The sequence below is a fragment of the Thamnophis sirtalis genome, unplaced genomic scaffold (assembly GCF_051295495.1).
Source record: "Thamnophis sirtalis isolate CommonGarterSnake01/CBP01778 unplaced genomic scaffold, rThaSir2_p1.2 scaffold_15, whole genome shotgun sequence".
NCBI lineage: Eukaryota > Metazoa > Chordata > Lepidosauria > Squamata > Natricidae > Thamnophis > Thamnophis sirtalis.
The window spans coordinates 20,073,462-20,097,986 of NW_028261395.1; the positions used below are offsets into that span (position 1 = coordinate 20,073,462).

A 24,525-nucleotide genomic window follows, 5' to 3' on the forward strand; every position below is an offset into this window, starting at 1 on the left:
ACGTTGTTCAGATAGATATGGTATGGTATGGTATGGTATGGTATGGTATGGTATGGTATGGTATGGTATGGTATGGTATGTATGTATGTATGTATGTATATGTATGTGTGTGTATATATATCTATATATGTATGGATACACACACACATCATACAGAGGTGAATTGCTCCTATTTTACTACAGTTTTGCTTCACGCTGGCTTTGCGTGCAGTTTACTGTAAATTGTTCTTCGTGCATGCACAAAACAATTTACAGTGAACTGCGCACGCACTACTAAAGAACATGCTGGCAAGGGCAGCGGCAACTGGGGAACCGGTTTGGAGGAATAGCAGGCCTGGGTTGCTGCCAGTTCTGTGTTCCAGGCTTAAATTCCACTACCGGTTCGGCTGAACCAGGCCGAACTGGGAACAACCCACCTCTGATATCAGATACTAATACTAATAATATAATATAATTTATTCAGTTTAACACGGGCATCTATTCCAGAAGACTCTAGACCAGTGTTTCTCAACCTTAGCTACTTGAAGATGTCTGGACTTCAACTCCCAGAATTCCCCAGCCAGCGAATGCTGGCTGGGGAATTCTGGGAGTTGAAGTCCAGACATCTTCAAGTGGCCAAGGGTGAGAAACACTGCTCTAGACAGTTTATCCAATCCATAAAAAAGGATAAAATGATTAAATCAGTCCAAGCCGACAAAAAAAAAAAAAGGCAGCCCACACCAAAACAACTTGAAGGGCCAGCCTCTGGCTTTTGAACTCTCATTAGTATTTCAAAATTCTGCCTAGACCGCAGGGTGGAAATTTTAACAGTCAAAATGACCTGGAATACAAACCATCACCTCAAATGACCCTCCAAGTTAGATAATTCTTCTTGGACAAGAGCGGCCTAATATGGACGGACAAGGTCATCCTTCAGAGGGACTTCTGCTGGAAAAGGGGTGAGTGCCTAATGGACCTGCAGAGTTTTAAACGCCAGCCTGGATCGTATCTTACCTCCCATTAGTTTCCTCAGCCATGCAATTCATAGTTCTTAGGGGAGGGAGAAGCTCTTTTTTGTGGGAGTGCTTGGAGAATGAGAAATGCTGCAGGCAAAAATGGATGAGGAAACAAGTTCTCCCATCTGGGAGACATCTAAGAGGCTTTCCCAGAACCTTCCCCAAAATGTTAAAACTAAAATAAAGTAACCAGGATTCACTTGGGCACTCAGACTGAGTTCCAGGTAGCAGGATGAACATGAGGGGTGCATTTGGTTGCATGTGATGGTGGTGTTTTTTCCTCATAGTTTAGTGCAGTGGAAGATAGAACAGGCCTCAGGGTTGCCAACCTTGGGAATTTTGGGCAGGAAAGCTTGCAATGCTGGACACAAATCAAAAGCATCTTGAGGACAAATCTTGGCCATGCCATCAAGCTCAAATAAGGTGTCCGTTGCCAATATTGTCATTCAACTCTTTGCTCAATCAAAACATCGCTCTATTTATAAGCCAAGTGTCCTGCCCTGAGTGCGTAGTGGAAGCATGCATCATTAAGCAATCTGTCGGGGGCATCTTCATACTTATTTAGGGCAGAAAATTTTAGAATTCCTCGGTAGGAATTCTGTTTAATATTCAAACATCAGAAAACCAAACAGGAGGAGGAGGAGGAGATGGAAAAGAAAGGGAAGAGGAATGAATAGTACCGTAGTAGTAGTAGTAGTAGTAGTAGTAGTAGTAGTAGTAGTAGTAGTACCCCGTTTCCCCAAAAATAAGACCTCCCTGGATAATAAGCCCAATTGGACTTTTGAGCACATGCGCTAAAATACCCCCCCTGAAAATAAGCCCTCCCTGAAAATATTGTAACATAGCAGCAGCCATCAGATGTCCACGCTTGCCACCTCCAAAATAAAAAGACCTCCCCAAAAATAAGGCCAAGTGCTTATTTCAGGGTCATTCAGGGAAACATGGTGGTGGTGGTGGTGGTGGTGGTGGTGGTAGTAGTAGTAGTAGTAAAAAGGGAGGTGTATTCATTCCAGGCTTTTGCCCCCCTTATGGGTCGAAAAGAAACACCCTAACTACTATACTAGACTGTCTCTTATATTTAAAAATGAGCCCAATGTGATGCAAACATTGCAAATCCACATGGCATTCTGCTTTGTGATTTAATGGGTAACTCTGTTTAGGCCAAGGAGAAGTTTGAGGACAATTTCACATATACACAACAGTAGAGCTAGGCCCCAATGTGAACTTTTGGATTCACACATCATAGCTTAATGAACTTTGGTTTAATAAAACTATGGTTGCCTGGGTTTCCATTATACACGAAGCCATATACCATGGTTCAACCATCATGTTAATACATTAAGCTGAAACTGAACTGACATTATAGCTGAGTGTGATTCATGAACCAGCAAAGGTCATGGTCCTTGATATTATAAACATGGTTTTAAGAGCATAGGGTCCAGAAAAATAGAAAACAGGATAGCTGGATTTATATATTTGCACATAAAACGTTGGCTGGTTTTAAAATACTCCTCTTAAGATGTTATAGAAAGAATAAAAAAATGATGATTTTGATTGTTTGATTCCTTTCTGGAAACTGGTTGGCTGCTGGAAACTGTCCAGCATTGGGTTTCACATTTTGTTACCACCAGTTCGCTGCCCATCCACTGCTCCTGCGCATGTGCCCTGCCTCAAAAACATGCTGAAATAGGACAGCATAGAGCCAGGGTGGATGGGTAGGCCCATCTGCAATTTCTGCTACCGGTTCAGGTGAACTGGTCCGAACCAGCTGAATCCCACCTCTGAAACTGTCCCTGATAGCTTCAATTTGGCAAGTAGGCCTAATACACACTTTCCAAAGATTACATTTAAAAAATGGGATGAAATTTTGCTGAGATTTAAATGAAAAAAAAAAAAAGACTTCCGGTGTTTTAAAAAAATGAAACTTGGGAAATGGCAAGTAAAGGAAAGCTTACCTTTAGAGAGGGAACACGAGGTGACTTTATACCCCAAAATCTCTCCCTCCTATCTAGATCCTTTTCAAAATGTAGCAAGGAGGATTCTTGGCACAATTCTATTCTATTCACCCTTGCTCATCTTGAGCTTGCAATAATGCAGAAAGCTGAGCTTAGCACTGATGATGTGACCTAGTTGGGTCATGAAGTGCCTGCAAGAAAACCACTAAGCTCAGGATCTTACATTTTAACCCGCAGCTACCAATATTCTCCTTTATTAGTAGAGAAACTTGCATCTAAATGCTGACCAAGGAAATGTGTATCTGCTGCAATTATCGCAATGATGCAGGTCAATCTGCTTACAACTAATATTTCCCCTTCCAGCATTTGGTTGCAGCTAGGTCCAAATGACCAATGCTTACAACTAGATTTTGCAACAGAACAAACCATTTCTAGGCAGAGCTTCAAATAATCATTTCTTGGGGAATGAAAGTCAAGAAAACCTAAATTAGTGGAATAATACACTGATCTCCAAGATCAGGGCAGGGATGACATTTTGTCTCTTTGAGCTGGAAGACTCATCTTGAAGAATATATATGAATTATATATATATAATCACCACCAAACATCCACAAAGAAAGCAGACAAAAACCCACATTGATGATGAGGCACAACCAAGGACCAGAAGCCAGACCGTAACTGCACCATTAGCCACTTTAAACCCCTCCTATCCTTACATGAAACACAAACCCCCAACCAATCAGAACACACCTCCACCCAATCAGAACACAGCCAAGCTCCCACCCAATTAGCTCAAACCCACACTGGCAGTTAAAAGGAAGAAACAGCCGAGATCTCACATTGCTCCTGGAAGCACGAAGCCTGAAGATGACAAATGAGACTTCGTCGAAACGTCACCAGGATACTTCCAATTTTACGCGGGAGAAAACCCGAATAACCAAAGACCTACATACTAACACCCGCGAAAACCTCAGAAAACATATATATATAACATATATATATATATATATATATATATATATATATATATATATATATATATATATATATATATATATATATATATATATATATATATGTTATATATATATAATTTCTTCAAGATGAGTCTTCCAGCTCATATATCTTTTGAATATTTGAAGGTATGAATGGTTCCTAGAACAAGCAACATGATTTGAGAGAGCACCTGTTCAGAGTTACACTTTGACACAGTGTGATTTCATTCCCAGCTTTCCAACAGCTGTACATTTAGATAGATTATTGTGAAATGAAAGGCATAATTTTCACTCTATACCTGACATTCCCTGAACAAACTTGGAAATTTCTCCATTCTCAAATTTCCTTTTGCTACCAATCTAATGGCTACCTTGTAAGATGCTTTCTCCAGCCCCTAATGGCTCATTCTGACACATAAGCATTTAGTGATGCCTTGGAGATGCCCAAACTATCTCTTCTGGGTATATTGTGACAGAAAAGGAGATCTAAAGATAATTAAAAATATTATGAAATAGGAAAGTATGAAGGAGAAATTCTAAACCACAATGGGACTCTTTGGAGATTACATGACAACTTTAAAAAAGAGCATTGATTCTCAATGTTTTTCTTTAAGACAAGACTGAAAAGCTTTTGCGAGCCACTATATAAGCCAAGACTTGAAAATTAAAAATGTTAAAATGGCCCAAGATTCTTGAAGTTTAACTGACTTTGTAATCATATAGGACTTCAAATGTATTTTAGGAGTAGAGTCATTTTAGGCTATGGTAAGCAAAGATCAGGAGTCTGGTAGCACCTTTTCCAATTATATACAGTATATAAAAATATTATAGGACAACAGCTACTTCCTCAAATGCTTTGCAGGAGCTGAACTGATGTAAGATTTAATTTTGGGCAGTGTAATATTGTCTAAGAAATCCATTTCAGAAAGAAAGGATTTAATTTCATCATGAATCTTTTATGAGAAGCCATTACAAGGTCACCATGCCTGAGTTTGGAAGGTCAATGATAGGATTCCAGCGCCAAATGTTATTTTTGGTCTTGCAATTTAATTTGAGGATATTCCTTAGGATGGGGAGAAATAGGCTTGGACTGAACTCAAGCAAGATGGGATGGCTTCCTTTGAGTTTCTATGGAGTCGTATTCTCCAGACCCAACAGGTTCAACATCTAGGACTTCTCTTGCTGGGAGAGCAAGGGGGAGGGACAGTCTGGCCAGGAGGTCCTCTGCTCAGCTTCATTAGTGCATCAGAGTCCGCTCTCTTTAGAGCAGGATGCAAACAGAAAAGGCACATTTTCATCACTGTCATCTCTGATTAAGATTTCTGTAATCTGTGGTAGATAGGATTCTCCTTGAGGTCCACCTGGAGACCAGTCAGCATCCTGCATCCTTACTGGGCAGCATTGAAGCTTCTATGCTGCCCTGTTACTGTGGCAGCAGCTTTGGTTGCCAGGTTATTTCTGAGTGAGGTTTGAAATGCTGTTGCTACCTTTAAAATCGTTAATGACTCAGAGACTGACTATCCAAGAGACGGCCTTTTTCTGATCAAATCAAAGGGGAATGTTTGCTTGGGTCCCCAAGTAGGCATTATATGTTGTTTAGATTTAATATCATTGTGTTATTAGTGTTCTGTTGTATGGCATATGTTGTAAATTGCCTAGAAGAGCACTTGCTTAGTCTAGTGATTAGGATGCTGGACTCAAGAGGAAAAAAACCCCAAATTCTGATCCTTCCTTTGGGCGAGTCTTCCTCTCCAACCCTAAGATGAAGGCAAGGGCAAACTATCTCTGAAAATCTTGGCAAACAGATGACAAGGAGTCTGTATTTGTAGTCTCCAAGGACACCTCTGACTTCAGAAACTGCTTAGAGTTCATTTGGACAGAGGCCGTGCATGAATTTCATAAAACTAACTAAAAAGGATATGAGGATGAAACAAATGCCATTGTGATGTCATGACTGTGATTTTATTTTTCACCAGAGGTTGAACTATGCTGGTCTTTAGACTTTCATCTGCTATGAAATAAAGCACAGATGTGTCATCATGCAAAAGGATGTTTCACTGTTTAAAAGGATGATATCTCAGGCGTTCAAAAATTCTGCATCTTTTTATTGTTGGTGTTAAAGAAATATATAAAGCAAGACTGGATCAGATGCCTAATAATTATGGGGATATAAGACATTGATTCAGAGATTTGATTCAATTTTTTTCCAGGCAAATCTCTATGAACTAACTTTTCCACATACTCAAAACCTTTTTTTAAACTTGTTCTGGCCAGCTTAGTCAAAGTGACCTAATTAGGGAGTTTGAATTAAACCACTGAATCGATCTGATTCAAATTTAAATCTGAGCTGAATCAATGGGTTGAACTGAAATAGGACACCCTTCAGCGACAAATATTCAGAAGTTTAGGGTGAGTTTAAGGCAGAGGAAGGCCACAATAATAGAGAAAGCAAAATAAGTGGTTGTATTTGATAAAGAATTCAGCTCCCTGTGAATTTAAAAGTCAGGTGAACAGACATGGCAAAAACATCTGAACATTTTGCCATGTCCATTCCTTTATCTCAGCTGTCAATTCTATCACCCATCTCCTCCCATTTATGACTGCATGACTGTAACTTTGTTGCTTGCATCCTTATGGTTTATATTGAAATTGATTGTTTTCTGATTGTTTATTTGTACCCTATGACTATCATTAAGTACTGTACCTTAGAATTCTTGATGAATTTATCTTGTCTTCTTTGTACACTGAGAGCATATGCACCAAAGACAAATTCCTTGTATGTCCAATCACATCGTGCCAATAAAGAATTCTATTATATTTTATTCTATTCTATTCTATTCCATTCCATTCCATTCATTCTGAATTCTATTCTATTCATATTCTATTCTATTCTATTCTCAGTAAGAAAAAATACTATTACTTAATGTCTGTTTTTGCAACCAGACAAAACAATGTGGTGTTCACTAGATGCTGCAGAACTGCCTGCAGTCCTTCTCAGCACGGTTAATAGTGAGAAATGATGGGAGCTGCTGCAGTCCAAAAACATCTGGGGAGCTTCCTGTTGCCCAGATGTTGCAAGAGAAAATAATACTTTAATTTGCACACAGATCAAGATTAGTTGAAAATATATCACAATATGATGCGCATCAGTAGTGGGTTTCAGGCAGTATGCACCGGGACAGACGTACTGGAGCCTGCCCGGAGCATTGGATACCGTTCCGGTACAGTGCTCCGGAGGGCCCACCCGCCCGCCCGAACTCCTTACCGGTCTTTTAAGTCTTCTGCTGAGCAGCTGGAGTGTCGTAGAGGCTCACGGAGGCAGTAAGAAGCATGCACACACTGCGTGCTTCCATGTGGACGACGCTGGGCCCATTCCAACCATACCGGTTGGAACGGGATCCAGAACCCACCACTGATGCGCATAGTAATGAACCCTGTAGATGGAACACCGCATTTAGCACAGTCCTTCAGTTAATTATTTTCTTAATATAGATTTGGCACAAGTAAATGGCTGTGTTAGAGAAAAAAAAACCTACCAAAAGATAGTAGAACTTAACAGCTTTTAAAACCCAGATTTCTCTCTCATGAAAGACCGTAAAAAGCTGCAGCCCAGAGATCAATCTACGGACAAGCAGTCAGGAAGGGCCGTGGAGTTTTGGTAATGCACTTTGTCATTTCTTTAGATATTTGATACACAAAGTAGCTAAAGTAGGTCATTTTAGAGTGTTCCAGCAAATACATTTTCCCCAAGCTTGGAGTAACTTTGCCAAGGTTCACTGAAGCCTTCAGCACATTTTTTTTTGAAATGCAATTATTATTTCCAAAACCATCTATGCAAAATAGTACTTGCATCCAAGCGTGAAGAGAGACAGGAACACTTTGTGATAACAATAAAACTAACATTGATTAATGATTCAGCTACAAACACCACAATGAAATTGATTCAGCTACCAACGTGCCAGTTAACAAGTGAAAAGTTATTATTTCAAGGTCAGTCAAGAGATGTGACAGAGTACATTGCTTCAAAGCTCATGGAATAAACTTCCACCCTTCCTTTCCTTTCCTTTCCTTTCCTTTCCTTTCCTTTCCTTTCCCTTCCCTTCCCTTGGATAATTTCTCATTGTTCATAGCTGATCAACATCTGTAACCAACTTGATAAAGCAAAGACTTCTTGTCTGAAAATCTCTCTGATTCTCAACATGAAAACCACCCAAGAGCCTGTTCAATTCCACTATGACTATCTCCCCTATCCTGCTGCTCAAGGTAAACCTACATTAATCTTGTCTATCATCTTTGTAGATCAGCATTGCTACTAGAATTTCACTTTTGTATACATGAGAATATTAAGATGTTTTATTCTAACTCTTAGGTAGAGTGAAGTGAGAATGGATTAGTAGCTCAAAATCAAATAGAAAGATGATGAATTTTGCATCTCATAAACATGACTGGCTTTAAGAGATGCTATCCTCCCATCTAACTATAGATGAACCCAATGGGATAATGGGATCCAGGATGATAGGAACTTTGCATTTTGAGGCATGTTGATAATTGTCTATTAATTGTTACTGTTCTTGTTTAATTGTACTTGAATTTTTGTTGCATATGAATATAAGCCCTCCCTCCTTAATTACATATTTTTCGAATGGGCTGACAAATGTCAAAACTATACAAAATCCAAGCTAGTTTTCCAATTAAAAAAATGCATGGAAGAAAACGATGTGCTCAACTGGCACTGGATTTGCTGAGTGACCGATCTCCTTGGCAGAGAAAATAACACTATGACATAATCAGCTTTTCTTTTATCTCTAGCAGTTCATTGTTTTTCTTCCAGGTGCTAATGGTAAAGACGTTCTCAACTTAAGTGTGAGTCTTGATGACTGTAACCATGCTGTTTTCTTGGCAATGACACGGAAGATATTTAATACCGCAGATTTGATTTCCTAAACTAGTTAAGCGTCATGGAAATCCACACAATCCCATCCCAATATTAACTAGGCCCAACTCTATGTAGATCAGCCCAGAGGAGCCCGGAACAGCTACATGCTGGGTCCAAAAATATATGAAATGTTACATGAATCTGCATTTCACTGTCAGAAGCTGGTGGACACAGATGAATGGGAATAGTATACTCTCCTGCAACCATGCTACTAAGATACTTTCCCATGGCGTTAATGAAATCAGAGGACATAGTGGAATTTAAATGAGCATGCCAAGAAGAGGAAGAAATGCATTGGATACAAAAAGCAAAGGAGAATTAATGGGGTAGGAACACAACAAACCCAAAATGTTAAAAAGGAGAGTTGAGGATATGAGACAGAGGGATGGACAGGCATTCAAGGCTCAAAAGGCAGTTTACAGAGATGTGTGGGGAAAATGAAGAACAAAGGTAGCTGGTTTGCACTGGAACTTTCTTGGGAACACAGTTGCTTTGAGCCAAGTTTCCTAGTGATCTTCTCTGCCAGAAGTTTGAAATGTTTACCCAAGAGATCTTCCTGCCTGAGCTAAGATGAAAACTTGGACCTGCTGTATTTCAGAGGGAAGCCGATGATCTGGAAGGGCACCGACTTGGAGGCAAGATCCTGCACTAACCTGAAGATAGCAGGCTAGCTTAGCTTACATGATCCACACAACTGTGTATTCCCACCCATCACTGCTGTTTGCACTCTGCCCTGCTGAAACAGATGTTGCAACTCAGAAACAGTGGTACCCATGTGCATCATAGAGGCCAAGCTCTCTTTTGCACACCACACACCTAATGATGTGCTGGGCTGCCTCTGAGCCTCTTTGCCCATTTGGAGAAAGTGGAGTTGTTGCAAGAAAAGGAAGAAACTTGGCCAAAGAATTGAAGAGTTCCCACCAGCACAAAGCAATTCGCCCCCCCCCCAAAGGGCTCTTGCACCCAGGCTATCAGCACCCAGGCCTTGATGTCTAAAGACCCAGTCATAGGTTGCTCTTTTCAAAGCCAAGAAATCTAGGAAGTCAAAAGAGAAAACAGACACGAAAAAGATAAATGGAAGACAGCCATGTTTTCTGGGACCTTCAAATAAATCTTCTGCAATGAGCAAGGTGGTAGATTCTGGGGCTTAAACAGCCCCTGACATCTCCAGGATTTCATATGAGCACTGCCTACATGGGCACCAAGATAGGTCTTCAGACAAGGTGTAACAGATATGAGTTTAATAAAGGAGACTATTTGTAGCTCAGGGTTGACATGAGGTCCCTGATGCTCTCTGAACTTGCTTGTTTTCTTGCAGATGTTTCATGACCCAACTAGTTAACATCATCAGTGCTTGAAGGATGCGGGGTTTGCAGGGAGGAGGAAGAGGAGGCAGCTGAGGTCTTTGGTGCTCTCTGAACTTGCTTGTTCAATTAGGAATAGCATCCAATGCCAAATGGGAGACTTATGCAGACATATACACAACTTCCCACAGTGAGAAAATATATCAAGTTTTGAAAATGTTTTATTGAAGCCTCTGGTTCATCCAATTAAAAGGTTATAGACCAAAAATATGGACATAGTAGGATAGTATTTGTATTTTATACAAAGAGGTTTTTTTTTTGAAGGAGAGATGAATGGTTGCTAAGCAATTAAGGGGAAAAAACTTAGGCAAAACTGGCCACCAAATGAAAAGGAAAGCTATAGAAAGCTGCTTGTCAGAGGCCATGGGGAACCTATTGCCATCACAAAAAGAAGGTTTGGAAGATGAAATCAATATTGAAGTAATCCTCTGAATTTTATTAGTTGATGGGAAAGTGATGTATAAATTAAAAAGCAATTAAAAACATATGTCACTGAAATGAATGGGTAATGAAGAGCCCCACTTCCATGGTTACTCCACAAGAAAGGTATTTTCATGCACACATCATCATATAAAATCCAACTGATACATTTTAGGAGATTTAATTCAACTCTGTTTTATATAGATACTGTACATTCGCAAAGCTATGCTGCACAAATAATATGATAATCATGCCTGGAGGTGCCTAGAGATGAATTTATTATGAATCTAAAGAAAAGAAGACCCAAAGGGGTATTTATGATCAGAAGCAAAACCAGGATGCTATAACTGAATATTTCTGCACCTTCAGGATAAGGTTAAGTTGGGTATCCTCTCAATGATCATTTAAATATAAGTGGCTGATGCTACTTCACTAAATGTTTGCATTTCATTTTCAATACGGGAAATTACTTTGCAATTCACATTTCCCAACATAAAAATGATACATTGCCCCTCTGACTGTGAAATGAACTTATAAAGAAGATCCACATACTTGCACTCAGGAATGAGCACTCAGAGATGTGGGTGTATCTCAAAAAAAAAAGAGAGAGAAGAAATGTTCAGACTGCAAAAGAACCAAATAAATGGGAATAATTCAAAACTGTCTAGACATTTCCAATTTCCATGCAGCTAGAAAGACTGATGCGAATAAACAACAGAAGAAACCTAAAGTGCAGGCCACGGATGTCTTTGAATTAGAAGAATGGGTAGTTGAATGGAATAAAAGCATTTTAGACTGGATTCAGCAAAATAAGCAGGACAGTGACTTTCACTGATTGTAATAAGAAGAGCATTAAGGAGGAAGATATAAGACAGACTGAATAGTTGCGCTTCAACTTCTCTTTCACTTTCCTAAAAGTCTTGCCTAAAAAAAACAGCACAATGAAGTTTTTATGAGCAAAAAAAAAGTCCATTTGAAATTACTTTCCATAAGCAAGATTGTTGTGCCCTGGGATTGAAAATATTACTCTGTTTCTAATGGAAGTTGTAACTGGCAACTCCCTAGAGGAGCAAGGAATGGGACATAATTTCTCCAGAAGTGATTCCAGCATCTCTAGATCACCAAGACCAGCAACTTTCCACTTAAGGTGGAAAAAAAAGTTCTAGAATGATTCATACCACAAAACTGTAGAATATCTATAAATGAAATATTGATTGTTCATTCTATTTCTAGATGAAAACAATCCTGTTTCTAGATAATACTCACATTTTCCTGTGTATCCATATCAATAAGTAAGATTACACTGCCTGGTTAGATTTATCTTGTGCAAATTAAAGCAAAAGTTAATTCGAAAACCTGCACATTTTCTTGCATGAAAGACACTTGAAAATAAAACCAAATAAAGACTGCATTGGTATTCATTGAGGCTTGCATAGATTTACTGGCTGAAAAAATGTGAAATTAAAGTATTTGTCAGTTTGAGAGGAGCTGAACACCCAGGGGATTTTTTTTTAAGGAATATAGATTTTACCAATCAAATCACATCCTCATTCAAAAGGCTAATGTGAAACAACTTTCCATTTCAATCAAGTTTTCACACAGGGCAGAGCCTCTTTGTACTAGAGCAGAGGTGTCAAACTCGTGCCATCATGGCATCATCACATGGTGTATTGGGAGTTTTCCCCCCTTTGATAAACCAGGCGGGGTGGGGCCAGCACATGACACATCTGCCCCTTGGGCCATGAGTTTGACACCCCTGTCTACTGAGCATGCTTGACAAATGGCACCCCTTATCTAAAAACAAGTGCTATTTATGTTGTATTAAAGATTGTGAGCAAATGAAGTTATGTCTTCCTGCCAAAGAGTGTTTGTTACACTTCTGCGCTTCCCCCATAGAGTCATTTGTGACTCCTAAATGACACTTGTTGAACACTAAAATATGTTTCAAGGACTGTCCACCTCTGGTAGTAAATGATCCAAGCAAAACATGTAAATGCATGTTCTCCCCCCCCCACTTTTACTGAAAAGCCTTGAGAAGATGTTCCTCAAGAAAGTGCACCATCTCCATGTGATGTCCAAGAGCTTGATGTGGGAAAACCTCTTGAAGTATCACAGGGAGGGCAGCTTAATCTTTCCAGGCATTAGCTGGACATCTAAGGCCTATCCAAGAGAAATCATGCCATATTCCCTCTGATATCTGTCTGTCTGTCCTTTTTTGTCCTTTTCTTTTCATCCAAAAAGAGAGAACACATCAATAAGGCTATTATTAGGTGATTGTGCTTGATTAATTAGACTCTATGCTTGCCAATTAGCAGCGTACTCCAGTAAACTTCATATACTTCACGCCACTTTGATTGAGACAAAGAAAGTAGAACCATGTGCCTTCAACATGTGGCATCTCAGAATTGACTTGACTGCAACAACAATGAAAAAAACACACACCTCTCTCTCACCCACACGGACATTAAATTGGCATCTGAAGGAAACAGAACAATCAGATCAAATTTAGGAAAATATATTACGTGGTCAATATTCCCGTAATGGAGGTGAAGTGTGACTGCCATGTCATTGCCCACTCAGGTCTAGAAAGCTTTCTCCAGCCAAGATTTTAAAATAATTGCAGTGGCAATCTGAAATACTTTGTAATCATCCCATTAAATCCACCCTGTAATGGTGGACTGTTGTACAAAATTTTAAAAGGCTGTTTAAACCCAGAACCTGCATAAATGCCCAACCTTTGAATGCTTAAGTACGTGATACTCCCTCTAAAACTGTTGGCTGTGGCCAACCTTCTTTGTTGCCTGACTGCAATCCTGAAAACCCAGGAGCTATTTCAAGCATACATTTCAAAATAGGCTATTTAGAGATCAAACATTTCACATTAAATTGCCCCATGTTCAGAAGATAGCTAAAGCCATTTGATAAGTACATTTAGAAAAAGAAAGGTGAAGGAAAGCAGATTAGCCAAAAATAAATAAAAAATAAACCGCACTCTGGAAGATAATCCTCTAAAATATTAAATTTTGTACACGGGTTGTGTTTTGTGTGCACTAAAGCATAAATATAGAGAACTAATAAGTGCCATAATCACCTCAAGCCTTGGGCACAGAGGCATCAGTGATAGAGATCTGATTACTGGACAGCCTTCTTGGATTGCTTGTTTGACCCTTGCACACGTGAAAACTAAACTTCATTTGTTAAGCATGGTTAACTTTCTGGTTCATTAATAAGGGATGACTGAGCTGCCATCCCTCGGATGGGGAAGACCCTCCTTGCAAAAGCCGCTCAGCTTCCCAGAGGATGCCAACATCTGGAATTGGGCGGGTACAGAACAAAGGGCTAAGCAGCAGACCGAAACGCCACATCTGGTGGGTCTTCCCTCAATAGAGCCTGGTGGAGCCGAGTCCTGTCCAGGGTGCTGAAACCTCCCAGCCTCCCTCTTCGCGTTTTTCGCTGTCCGCGCCGAGCTGCGACCTCTCCCCACCCGGCGTCTCCGCCCGTCTCTGTCGGTCGCTACCCAGTTCGGAGGGGCCGGATCATCACCGGGGCCGCGCAGCGCATCGGGCGGATCCTCAACAGGTTTGGGGCTGGAAAAGAGCCGCCTTTCCCTTCGCCTTCTCGCCCCGGGAATCCCCTCCTCCTAGGCACACGTCCGCCCCACCATTCAAGGCACCGCAAAGGGGCTGGTCCGCGGTGGGGGCTTCGGCTTCTTCCCGAAGGGAGCATCGGCGGGAGCTCCCCGGCCGGGCCCAGTTTAGCCCCCGCGGCTTCCGCGCAATCGGGACTCCCGTACAGGGTCCAAAAGGGTCCGCGCCAGCGAGCAGCCGCCTCCCCTCCTTGCAGCCTCTGGAAGCCGCCGCACCAAAGCGGGACTCCGCGAGGCAGAGGCAACCTGGCCGCGACGGTCTCTTCCTCTCCAGGCAGACAGACGCTCCCTCGCCAGCTGAGCCCGCCCCTCCCTCGAAAAAATCCTTTTGTTAGCAGCGAATTGCAAGGACGGGCTGCACCGAGAAGGGGGCGGCGGTGGTCCATAGCCGGCGGCGCAGAAGGCCGGGGAAGCGGGGCGGGGGGCTTGGCATCGGCTCTCGCCGCAAGGCCCGAGAGAAGCGCCAACTCACCGTCCCGGTCGCAGAGCTGAATGGCCTCCAGGCTGAGGTTCTTGAGGACATCCTCGCAGGGGCTGGCCGGGCTGCTCCGGGGATGGTCCAGGCGAGGCACCTCCATCCTCCCGACTCGTCGCCTTCCTGGGCTGGGCTGGGCTGGGCTGGACACGAGCGCGAGTCTCGCCCCCTCCCTCGGAGCTGCGGGCGGGCAGCTGGAGCCAGGAGGGTGGGAGAGGGCGCCCTCTGCGACAACCTGCCTGCGCTCCTGCCTCTGCCCCGACTGGCTGGGAACTGCGCGGTGCAGCAGAGGCGCGCGCGCTCCCTCCCGCCGTCCCTCCCCGGGGCTGGCTGGCTGGCAGCGGGCGGGGATTAGAGGACGGGAGGAGCGACGGGCTGGCGAGCCCTTGCGCTGGCGCGGGAAAGGAGGAGGAGGAGAAAGGAGGAGGAGGGCACCGATGCTGCTCACCTCGCTCTGCAGGAAGGAGCTCGCCGTTAACAGCGTCTGCCACGACGCCGCAGCTCTAGATACAGACCAGCGCCTGCTCGCCCAGCTCCCCACCGGCCGTGCAGGGCCATGTTGAGCCCCTAAAGCCCCCCTCCTCTCGCTCCCAGTTGCTTACGTAAGGCTTGACCCAAGACCGCGGGAGCGCTGCCATTTTGGGCTGCGGCGATCCTACCGGCCGCTGAACGGTAGGTAGAGGCTCCCTCCAGGCCTTATTTTTGCTGCCCACCCCCCAAAGCGTCCCTCCAGACCCTTTCAGCCCGGATACGCTTTCATGTTTGGGTCGGTGCTGAGCTTGCCCGCGGAGACGCGGCGCATTTCAAGAGACTCCGTCCGGGTCTTTGGACTCCCAAGTTCATCTCCAGCCTTTCTCCAGCAAGTGTCTCTGCACCGGGGCTCCCAGGCACGCCCAAATCCCCATTCGAGAAAAAAAGTGGAGTTGGGTCTGAAATCCAAGGTCTGGGCAAACAGTAAGAAAAACAAAACACCAACTGCATGGTGAAGATCCTTCTTGTCTTCCCTTCAGCTCCTTCGAAGAGAGAGTTAGTTCCTTGGTGGCAGCTCAGAATTCCACAGTTGTCCAGCTGGGAAGTTGAGAGGTTCAACTTCGCTGGTGGCCTCATTATAACTATCATTTGGAAGCTGGAGGCACCAGTCCCGGAAGTTAGTTAATCATGCCCCCTTCAGCCCCTCCTTGAGATTTCCCACCACAGTTTTATGTAGTAGGCTGGCTCTACCCAATTTTAACCTTTTACACTACACACTCATTCACCCAGTTAATTTTATTAGAATACAGAATAACAGAGTTGGAAGGGACCTTGGAGGTCTTCTAGTCCAACCCTCTACTCAAGCAGGAGACCTTAAATCATTTCAGATAAGCAGATGTCCAGTGTCTTCTTAAAATCTTCCAGGGATGCACCCACAACGTCTGAAGGCAATCCATTAGAACATATACTGTTTATTATATGTTCTAATATACATATAACATATCATCCCATTTTGTTTTAGAATCTTGAGTTAGCACCCACAAGCATCCATACGCACTGAAGAACATGCTAAATCTGAATTGGATCTGAGTTTGTATTGTTTGCTAAAATCCTTTAAGAAACAAGGAAGTAGGAATCCAGCCCAACAATATCCTCAATTTTAATGATTTAATAACTTTTTTGAACAAAGTCCTTCATTTCAGAAGATATAATTTGTCATTTAAAAAAACATGAGCTAAATAACATTTCCAAAATATTTATAATACACTTTATACCTTCTCACGTTATCTTTTAGATGAGCCAAGCCAAGCTGTTCCTTTAGAAACATACAGTAGCTTTCTTTGTATTCTCTATGAAGGCATCTGCCTGTCTGTCTAGCTATCTAGCTATCCAGTTATTGTCATCCATCCATCTGTCTGGTTGTCTGTCTATCATCCAGTCAGCTATCATCTCTCTCTCTCTCTCTCTCTCTCTCTCTCTCTCTCTCTCTCTCTCTCTCTCCCTCCCTCCCTCTCTCTGTATCTAGATAGCTATCTATCATCCATTCATCCATCTATCACCTGCCTGCCTGCCTGCCTGCCTGCCTGCCTGCCTGCCTGCCTGCCTGCCTGCCTACCTACCTACCTACCTACCTACCTACCTACCTACCTCTCCCTCTGTCTGTCTGTCTGTCTGTCTGTCCAGGTATCTAGATAGCTATCTATCATCCATCCATCCATCCATCCATCCATCACCTGCCTGCCTGCCTGCCTGCCTGCCTGCCTGCCTACCTACCTACCTACCTACCCACCCACATATCTCTGTCTGTCTGTCTGTCCAGGTATCTAGATAGCTATCTATCTATCATCCATCCATCCATCCATCCATCCATCACCTGCCTGCCTGCCTGCCTGCCTTCCTGCCTGCCTGCCTGCCTGCCTGCCTGCCTGCCTGCCTGCCTGCCTGCCTGCCTACCTACCTACCTACCTACCTACCTACCTACCTACCTACCTCTGTCTGCCTTTCCAGGTATCTAGATAGCTATCATCTATCCATCCATCCATTCATTGTCCTCCTGCCTGCCTGCCCCCCCTTCTGTTATCTATTTAATCATCTGTAATGCAGCTCTTGAAGTAAAATAAACCCTATGCTAATGTTTTGCTTTCCACAAGCATCACTTTCCTCCTTCACCTAAAACAATGGGCCTAAAAGAGTGGACCTAATTCTTTGCAGCTTCATCTTTCCTATGACACAGATATTGTCAGTCTTTCTCCACGTAGATGCATTTTTATCGATCGCAATTGACCATGAGAGGCCATGCTGGTATTAATTGCTCATCTAATAATTTCAGATAGAGTTCCACACTTCACAGAAATAAGGCCTGCTAAGTTCAAATGGGTTTATTTCCAACTTAACTGTAGCTAAAATAATCCTTTAGTTTAATAGGATTTTGTACTGAACAGATATTTTCAGGACTTCAGTGTCTGTCCTTGAAGGACAAGTCATTGTAATATGTGTAAAAACATAACAAAGCAGGTAGGTTTCCTTGCTCAGAACATATATTTGAAATTGGGGGGTCCTTGGTGCTCTTGGAGTTTGGTTGTTTTCTTGCAGACATTTCTGCAACATTTCTTGCTGATGCTGAAACCAAGGATCTCTCATTTCAATCCTGAGCTATAAATATTCTCCTTTATTAATGTTATTGTACATTATATATTATTAATATATGAAATCAATTTATGGTGTAATCCTATACAGATCAGTTAAAAAACAAGAGATTGCAAGAGAATCCAATGGGATTTATACCCAAGTGAAGGGTTGCGGTAGTTCAGTGGCTATGATGCTGAGTTTGTCGATCAGAAGGTCAGCAATTCGGCAGTTCAAATCCCTAGCGCCGTGTAACGGAGTGAGCTCCCGTTACTTGTCTCGGCTTCTGACAACCTAGCAGTTCAAAAGCATGTAAAAATGCAAGTAGAAAAATAGGAACCACCTTTGGTGGGAAGGGAACAGGGTTCCGTGCACCTTTGGCATTTAGTCATGCTGGTCACATGACCACTGAGATGTTTTCAGCGCTGGCTCTTTGGCTTTGAAACGGAGATGAGCACTGCCCCCTAGAGTCGGGAACGGCTAGTACATATGTGCAAGGGGAACCTTTACCTTTAAATATGTATGGGAATGTAAAGTTAAGAATAAAGATGTCTTCCTGTTTGGATGAACTCCTAATATATTTCATCCATGTAGTTTTCTTCAAAAGCTGAGAAAAGGATTTGTCTCTCCCATTCCTCCTTGTTCTCCTTTTCCCCCTTAATCTCCCAGTTTCACCTATAGCCCTGGGATTCTCAGGTTAAATCAGTGTTGGGTTGCAGGCGGTACGCCCCGATACGGGCGTACCGGAGCCAGCCGGAGCACCGGATACCATTCCGGTACAATGCTCCGGAGGGCCCATCGGCCTGCTCTTGCTTCTTACCATCCTTTTACGTCTTCAGTGCTTCCGCACAAGTGCACAGCACATACAGAGACTGTGCAATGCCCCACTGAGCAGCTGGTGCGTTGCGGAGGCTCGCAGAAGTGCCAAGACATATGTGCATGTGTGTGCATGCTGTGCGCATCCACATGGACGCCAGCAAGCCCATTCCAACCGTACTGGTTGGAACAGAATCCGCAACCCACCACTGGGTTAAATGCCACCCACCATTCAAAAACTAGCAAAGGTAGTAGTAGTAGTACTACCAGCAAACCCCTCCTTCCAAAACCTTAGTTTCCAAAATCAACTAAAGTCAATAATTGAATCAGGTTATTGAGTGGTGACATTTCTAATGGAATCAGATATTCCAGTGGTGACTTTTCAAGTTATTCTCTGATATTTTCTACTTGAAAAAATTCAGGGTCTTGAGGAGGAGGGGCCAATGTCGTGACGATATGGATGTGCGGTCTCGATGCTCTGAGACTGCAGCCAATACTTTTGCCAGTGGGTGGTCCAATCGGACCTAAACCGTCCCAAAGAGGCAGTGAACAGGAAGAATATGTCTTGCTGACCTCAGGGACATCGCAAAGTCCCTGATAGAAGCAAGAGAAGTTCTTCAAGCCAGCAACAAAAAAATCCAGCCAAGGCTGATGAAGTCGGGGCAGCTCCATAATGGAAGGATATGGAAAGAGAAAGTGTTTCCAGCTGGTGAGGGACTTTTACTGTTTTAAAAAGAGACTGCCTATAAAAAACTTAAAATTAATTTAAATTGGAGAACAGAAGAATCAAGCGGTGGAATTAAATTTGGATTGTTTTGGACAGTGGTTATCTTACTTTTTAAATGCTATCTTCATGGATGGAATGCAAGCCTTTTGAAACGGATGGATTAAGTTTTCTTCTATTTTTTCTTTTATTGTTCTTGGTAACCAATGGACTAAAGTTTTCCTCTTTCATTGCTGTGGGTATTTTTCTAACTCATTTAAAGATTGGACTCTTTTTTCTAACTTGAAATACAAAAAAGATACAAAAGAAATTAGATTTTCAACAGTATTACTGCTGCTTGAAGGCTGGGAGGGTTTGTTGATTGGAGTTTGTGTATTGAAAATGGAACACTGTTTTCTCCACTGATTGTTTTGACTTGGCACTACAAGGTTTCACTGCTTGGCTACAGAGAGTGATAAGAAGGGAAGCACACAGATGTTCCTTTGAAGTACATTTTTAATAAGAGAAAAGTGAAAACAAACATTCTTTGTGAATCTATGCTTTAATTTTATTAACCTTCCAAGCCAGAGCAGCTGTGCTTGTTAGAATGGCACAATTTCAAAAGAAAATAGAAATCTCAAGTTTGTAAAAGATACTTTCAGAAATTATAAAAATACATATGAAAGGATAGAGAAAAAACTGGAAGATTTAGAGCATATAACAACAAAATATGATGAAGAAATTGAGGATGTCTATCAAATGCAAAATGGGGTGGTTAAAACTCAAAAAATTGAAGTGGAAAATGAATATAAAGAGATTAAAACTGCTGATATTTATGGTGATTGGTTTGTCTCTGAAAATGGAAAGAATGGAATACTGAGAGAAATTAAATTTAGAGGAAATCTATTTCAGAGGGCAAGATACAGAAGAAGAGAAAACTAAAGAATCTATTTAAAGAGAAAAATTCTATTAGCAAAAGCATTGATAACACTGCTGACAATCAAAGATAAGCTGAATAACTGATAATGTTACTAATGTATACAATGTGTAGTGTTATGATGAGTATAATTGGATATGAATATTGAATGGTACCCATGTAAGGAAGATTAGCAATCCCTTTGGATTATATATAAAGGTTAATAATAATAATAAAAAGAAAAAAAAGAACTATACAATTAAAGCTTTGATTATTAGGGGGAAAATGTTATGATACAGGATATAATCAAATAAAGGAGGGATAAGAATAACAATGTATAGAAAGATATGGGTATAACATAAAGAAACTGGATGTAAACTTTAAACAGTGATTTGGAAAGGAGGATTAGAAAACTTTGTTATTAAATATTATGGATGTTTAGCTAGAATAGGACATTAGGATTTAGTGTTAGTGGAGGATTTTAGAAATAGTAATTGAAAGGCCAGTATGTGGTTATGTATTAAATTTTGGTATATTTTATGATGAAGGACGCTTAAACAATTATAGTCAAATGAAAAGGAGATATGATGATGGTGACATGTACAAATATTTGAGTTAAAATGCTTGAGTTAATATGAATTATGTTTGTTGACTGTGGAAGAGATGCACAAAAGTCTTTTTGTAACCAACTAATACACTTTCTATAGCATGTAAAGAAGGATGTTGTATTTGTTTTAAATTAAAAAAATTTAAAAAAAATTTAAAAAAATTCAGGGTCTTATTTCCCTGAAAATAAGACCCCCCCCGAATAATAAGCCTAATTGGGCTTTTGAGCGCATGCACTAAAATAAGCCCTCCCAAAAAATATTGCAATGCAGCAGTAGTCATGAGGTGACCATGCTCGCTGCCTCCTGCACCTCAAAAATAATAAGACCTCCCTGAAAATAAGGCCAAGCGCTTCTTTTGGGGGTCAAAAGAAAATAAGACCCCATCTTATTTTCGGGGAAATACGGTACTATGTAAGGTCTTTGCTGTAATTTTCCATAAAACGTATCCAGGAAGCTTACAAATAAGGTGCCTTAAGTGCCCTGGAGAGTCACAGATAGAAATATAATGTAGAAGCATCTGACCCCTTATGTTGATTCCACCAAACTCCATATGGATTCGTAATTCCAGTAAGTGACAGATTGGAAGAGATTCATTGGTGGTTTTCAAAATATGGCAATAACTAGAAAATGAAGCAGAACTTCAAATGTTCCAAAATGCTATATTGGCCGAAAGAATGATCTCAGAATTCCCAGCAGTGGTGGGATTCAATTTTTTTTACTACCAGTTTTGTAGGTGTGACGTAGCTTTGTGGGCGTGGCTTTGTGGGTGTGGCAGGGGGAGGATACTGTAAAATCTCCATTCCCACCCCACTCTAGGGCAAGGATACTGTAAAATCCCCATTCCCTCCCCACCCCACTAACCTGCTTTCCAGCTCCATTCTCCTGTGCAGGGCAACAGAAGAAGACCCAGTCGATCATCTGGGACTTTGATCAGCTATGACTCAGAAGGCAGAGAATAGATGGGGGTGGAGCCAGCCAGAGGTGGTATTTGCCGGTTCTCCAAACTACTCAAAATTTCCACTACCTGTGATTCCCATGGATGGAATGATGCAGAGGTGGTATTCAGCAGGTTCTGACCAATTCTGGAGAACCAGTAGCGGAAATTTTGAGTAGTTCAAAGAACTGGTAAATACCACCTCTGACTGGCCCCGCTCCCATCTATTCTCTGCCTCCCGAGTCCCAGTTGATCAGGAGGGAATGGGGATTTTGTAGTATCCTTCCTCTGCCATGCCCACCAAGCCACGCCCACCAAGCCATGTCACGCCCACCAATAGTATTTAGGATAAGCTATTTCCATCTCCACGCATCCATGTTTTCAGAACTGCCTGGATGAATTTTTGTGGAAAATGCATCAAATCCAGAACTGAAAACCAGAGAAATAAGATGTCAGATGATTATCTATAAAGCTTACAAGCACAAATTAATCCATGAATCTGAAGAAATGTCAAAGACGGTGACTGTGGGAAAGCTAAGGAAGAATAAAGCTAAGAAAATCCCCCACACAAAAAAATTAAGAACATACACAAGAACATAAACATAAACAACTGTGACAGATGCATTACTATGCAAATCATATGAGTATAGATTTGACTGGAATTTGCATATCGTAATATATTGCATTACAAAACAGGAGGTGTGCAAGCAGCAGAATATGATTGCAAGGAAAGGTTGTGTTGATTCTTACATTCTTTTGTGGACAATGCATCTCCGGTTTCAAAGCTACTTATTTATGGCTTGCATTGAAGAAAAGTGATGATAGAATTCTAGAAGAAATTGCAAGGACAAAAGAGCACAAATAAAAAGTGACCGCTAAAAACATAAATAGATATTCACCCATGATTCAATATTTTAGTCTCCTGATTAAAAATCAATACATGCAGATCAAAGATGGCTGATTCTAAAATGCAGTTGTGTGTTGTGGCCTGCCAGCAGCCAGTGGAGCTGGTGGCAGACTCAGACAATGAGGAGGTTGGGGAGGAACATGGGCCAGTCCTGGAGTCTGGGGAAGGCACTGATGAGGGCTCTGCGTCGGAGGCAGAGAGCGGGCCAGGGCTGTCTGACAGTTATCAGCTGCCTTCAGAGTCAGAGATCAGTGGGGCAGAAGAACAGCTGGAACCTGTTCTCAGTGTGCGCATGCACAGAGCTGTCAGGAGAAGGGAACAGTTAAGGAACAAGGGCCAACTCAGGAGTAAAGGCACAGGTAGACGGTGAATGGCCCCTCCCATAGGGAAGGAAGAGGAGCGAAAGGGGAGTGCAGTTTGCAGGAGACAATTAGTTTGCTTAATTAGTGTGAAGACTAGTTTGTGACTCTCAGAGAGTCCTTGCCAAGTATTTTCTTGCACAGAATTGCATTTGGAAGATCTCAGCCTGGCAGCTCTCCAAGCCTGATAAGGTCTGCAGTTGTACATTCATCCTTGAAAGACTGTTTGCTGGGACTTTGCTGGATGTGAATGAGAGGAATTCACATTAGCTTAATAAAAAGGAGTTTTGTTGGGACAAGGAGTCTGCTCTGTGATTTTGTGAAACCTAGGTCACAACATTGTGTGGATTTGGAGCATTTTCACCTTAGAATCCTGGTTTAAATACTGATCAGAGCTCAGTTGTGCTAATCACCAGATGAATTGTAAACACCACTGAAATGAGTTGGTTTTGATCCATTTTCTAGAGCAATTAAGAGCAATTAATTTCCAATAGATTATTTGGCATCTTTCACTAGCAATTCTTGCCTTAGGAGTGGAACTAGTGTGGTGTTTGTAAATCTTGTTTTGTAAGTCGATCATTTGATCTTACATATTATTTGTCAGCTGCTGTTTTTAACTCCTGTAGTATTACATGAAATTAACTGAATAAAGGGAAATGCAGTGTTCAGAAGCATTATTACAAGGAATAAATGCAGTGAAAAGTCTAATGATTACCATCATTCAAAAGTTAAACGGTAAAATCTAAGATGGCAATCGTGTCTCCTTGATGCTGGAAATATATCAAGTATGAGGTGGACCTTTTTGAGGGAAGAGTCCCAGCTAAGACAAAATATCAAAGTAACAGAATTGGAAGGGACTTTGGAGGCCGCCTAGTCCAACCTCCTGCTCAATCAGAGATTCTATATCATTGAAGATAAATGACTGTCTAGTCTCTTCTTAAAAGCCTCAGTGTTGGAGCACCCACAATTTCTGAACGCAACCTGTTCCACTGGTTGTTTGATTTCAATATCAGGAAATTTCTCCTTAGTTCCAGGTTGCTTCTCCCCTTAATTAGTTTCCATCCATTGCTTCTTGTCTTGTCTTCCAGTTTTGTCTTGGAATTACCCATACAATTATCCGATGGAGGACCTAACTAAATGACCTCCGTCTTCTGGGCCAAGTTTTGAAAGGATAGTGTTGGTTTTGAAAGGTCATTTTGCTTTTATACACATCTGTGGCATGTTGATTAAAAAACAATACACACAGCTTAAAGATGAATGATTCTAAAATGCATCTCTCTGAATTAGGGCTAGATGAGAACCAGAGGAACATATTTACAAATGGCCAAGCAGAAACAAATAGATCAACTTTTCTGGCCTTTAAAGCACAGCTGATTTCTATAGTATAAATCTGCACAGTG

At 41.8% G+C, this 24,525-nt stretch overlaps 1 protein-coding gene across 2 annotated transcripts in view; it reads right to left on the minus strand.

Moving 5' to 3' along the window:
• The window catches only part of PHYHIPL (phytanoyl-CoA 2-hydroxylase interacting protein like), a 70,288-nt gene that overhangs the window by 28,635 nt on the left and 17,128 nt on the right, over positions 1-24,525 (minus strand). Inside the window, exon 1 of one of the 2 annotated variants that reach the window (XM_014052018.2) lies at positions 14,784-15,040. The exons of the other annotated variant lie outside the window; for it this stretch is intronic. Coding sequence (XP_013907493.2) covers positions 14,784-14,889 — 106 coding nt within the window. The 5' untranslated portion in view covers positions 14,890-15,040. Of the gene's footprint in view, positions 1-14,783; positions 15,041-24,525 lie in introns of those variants that run through there. 2 annotated transcript variants of the gene reach the window in all.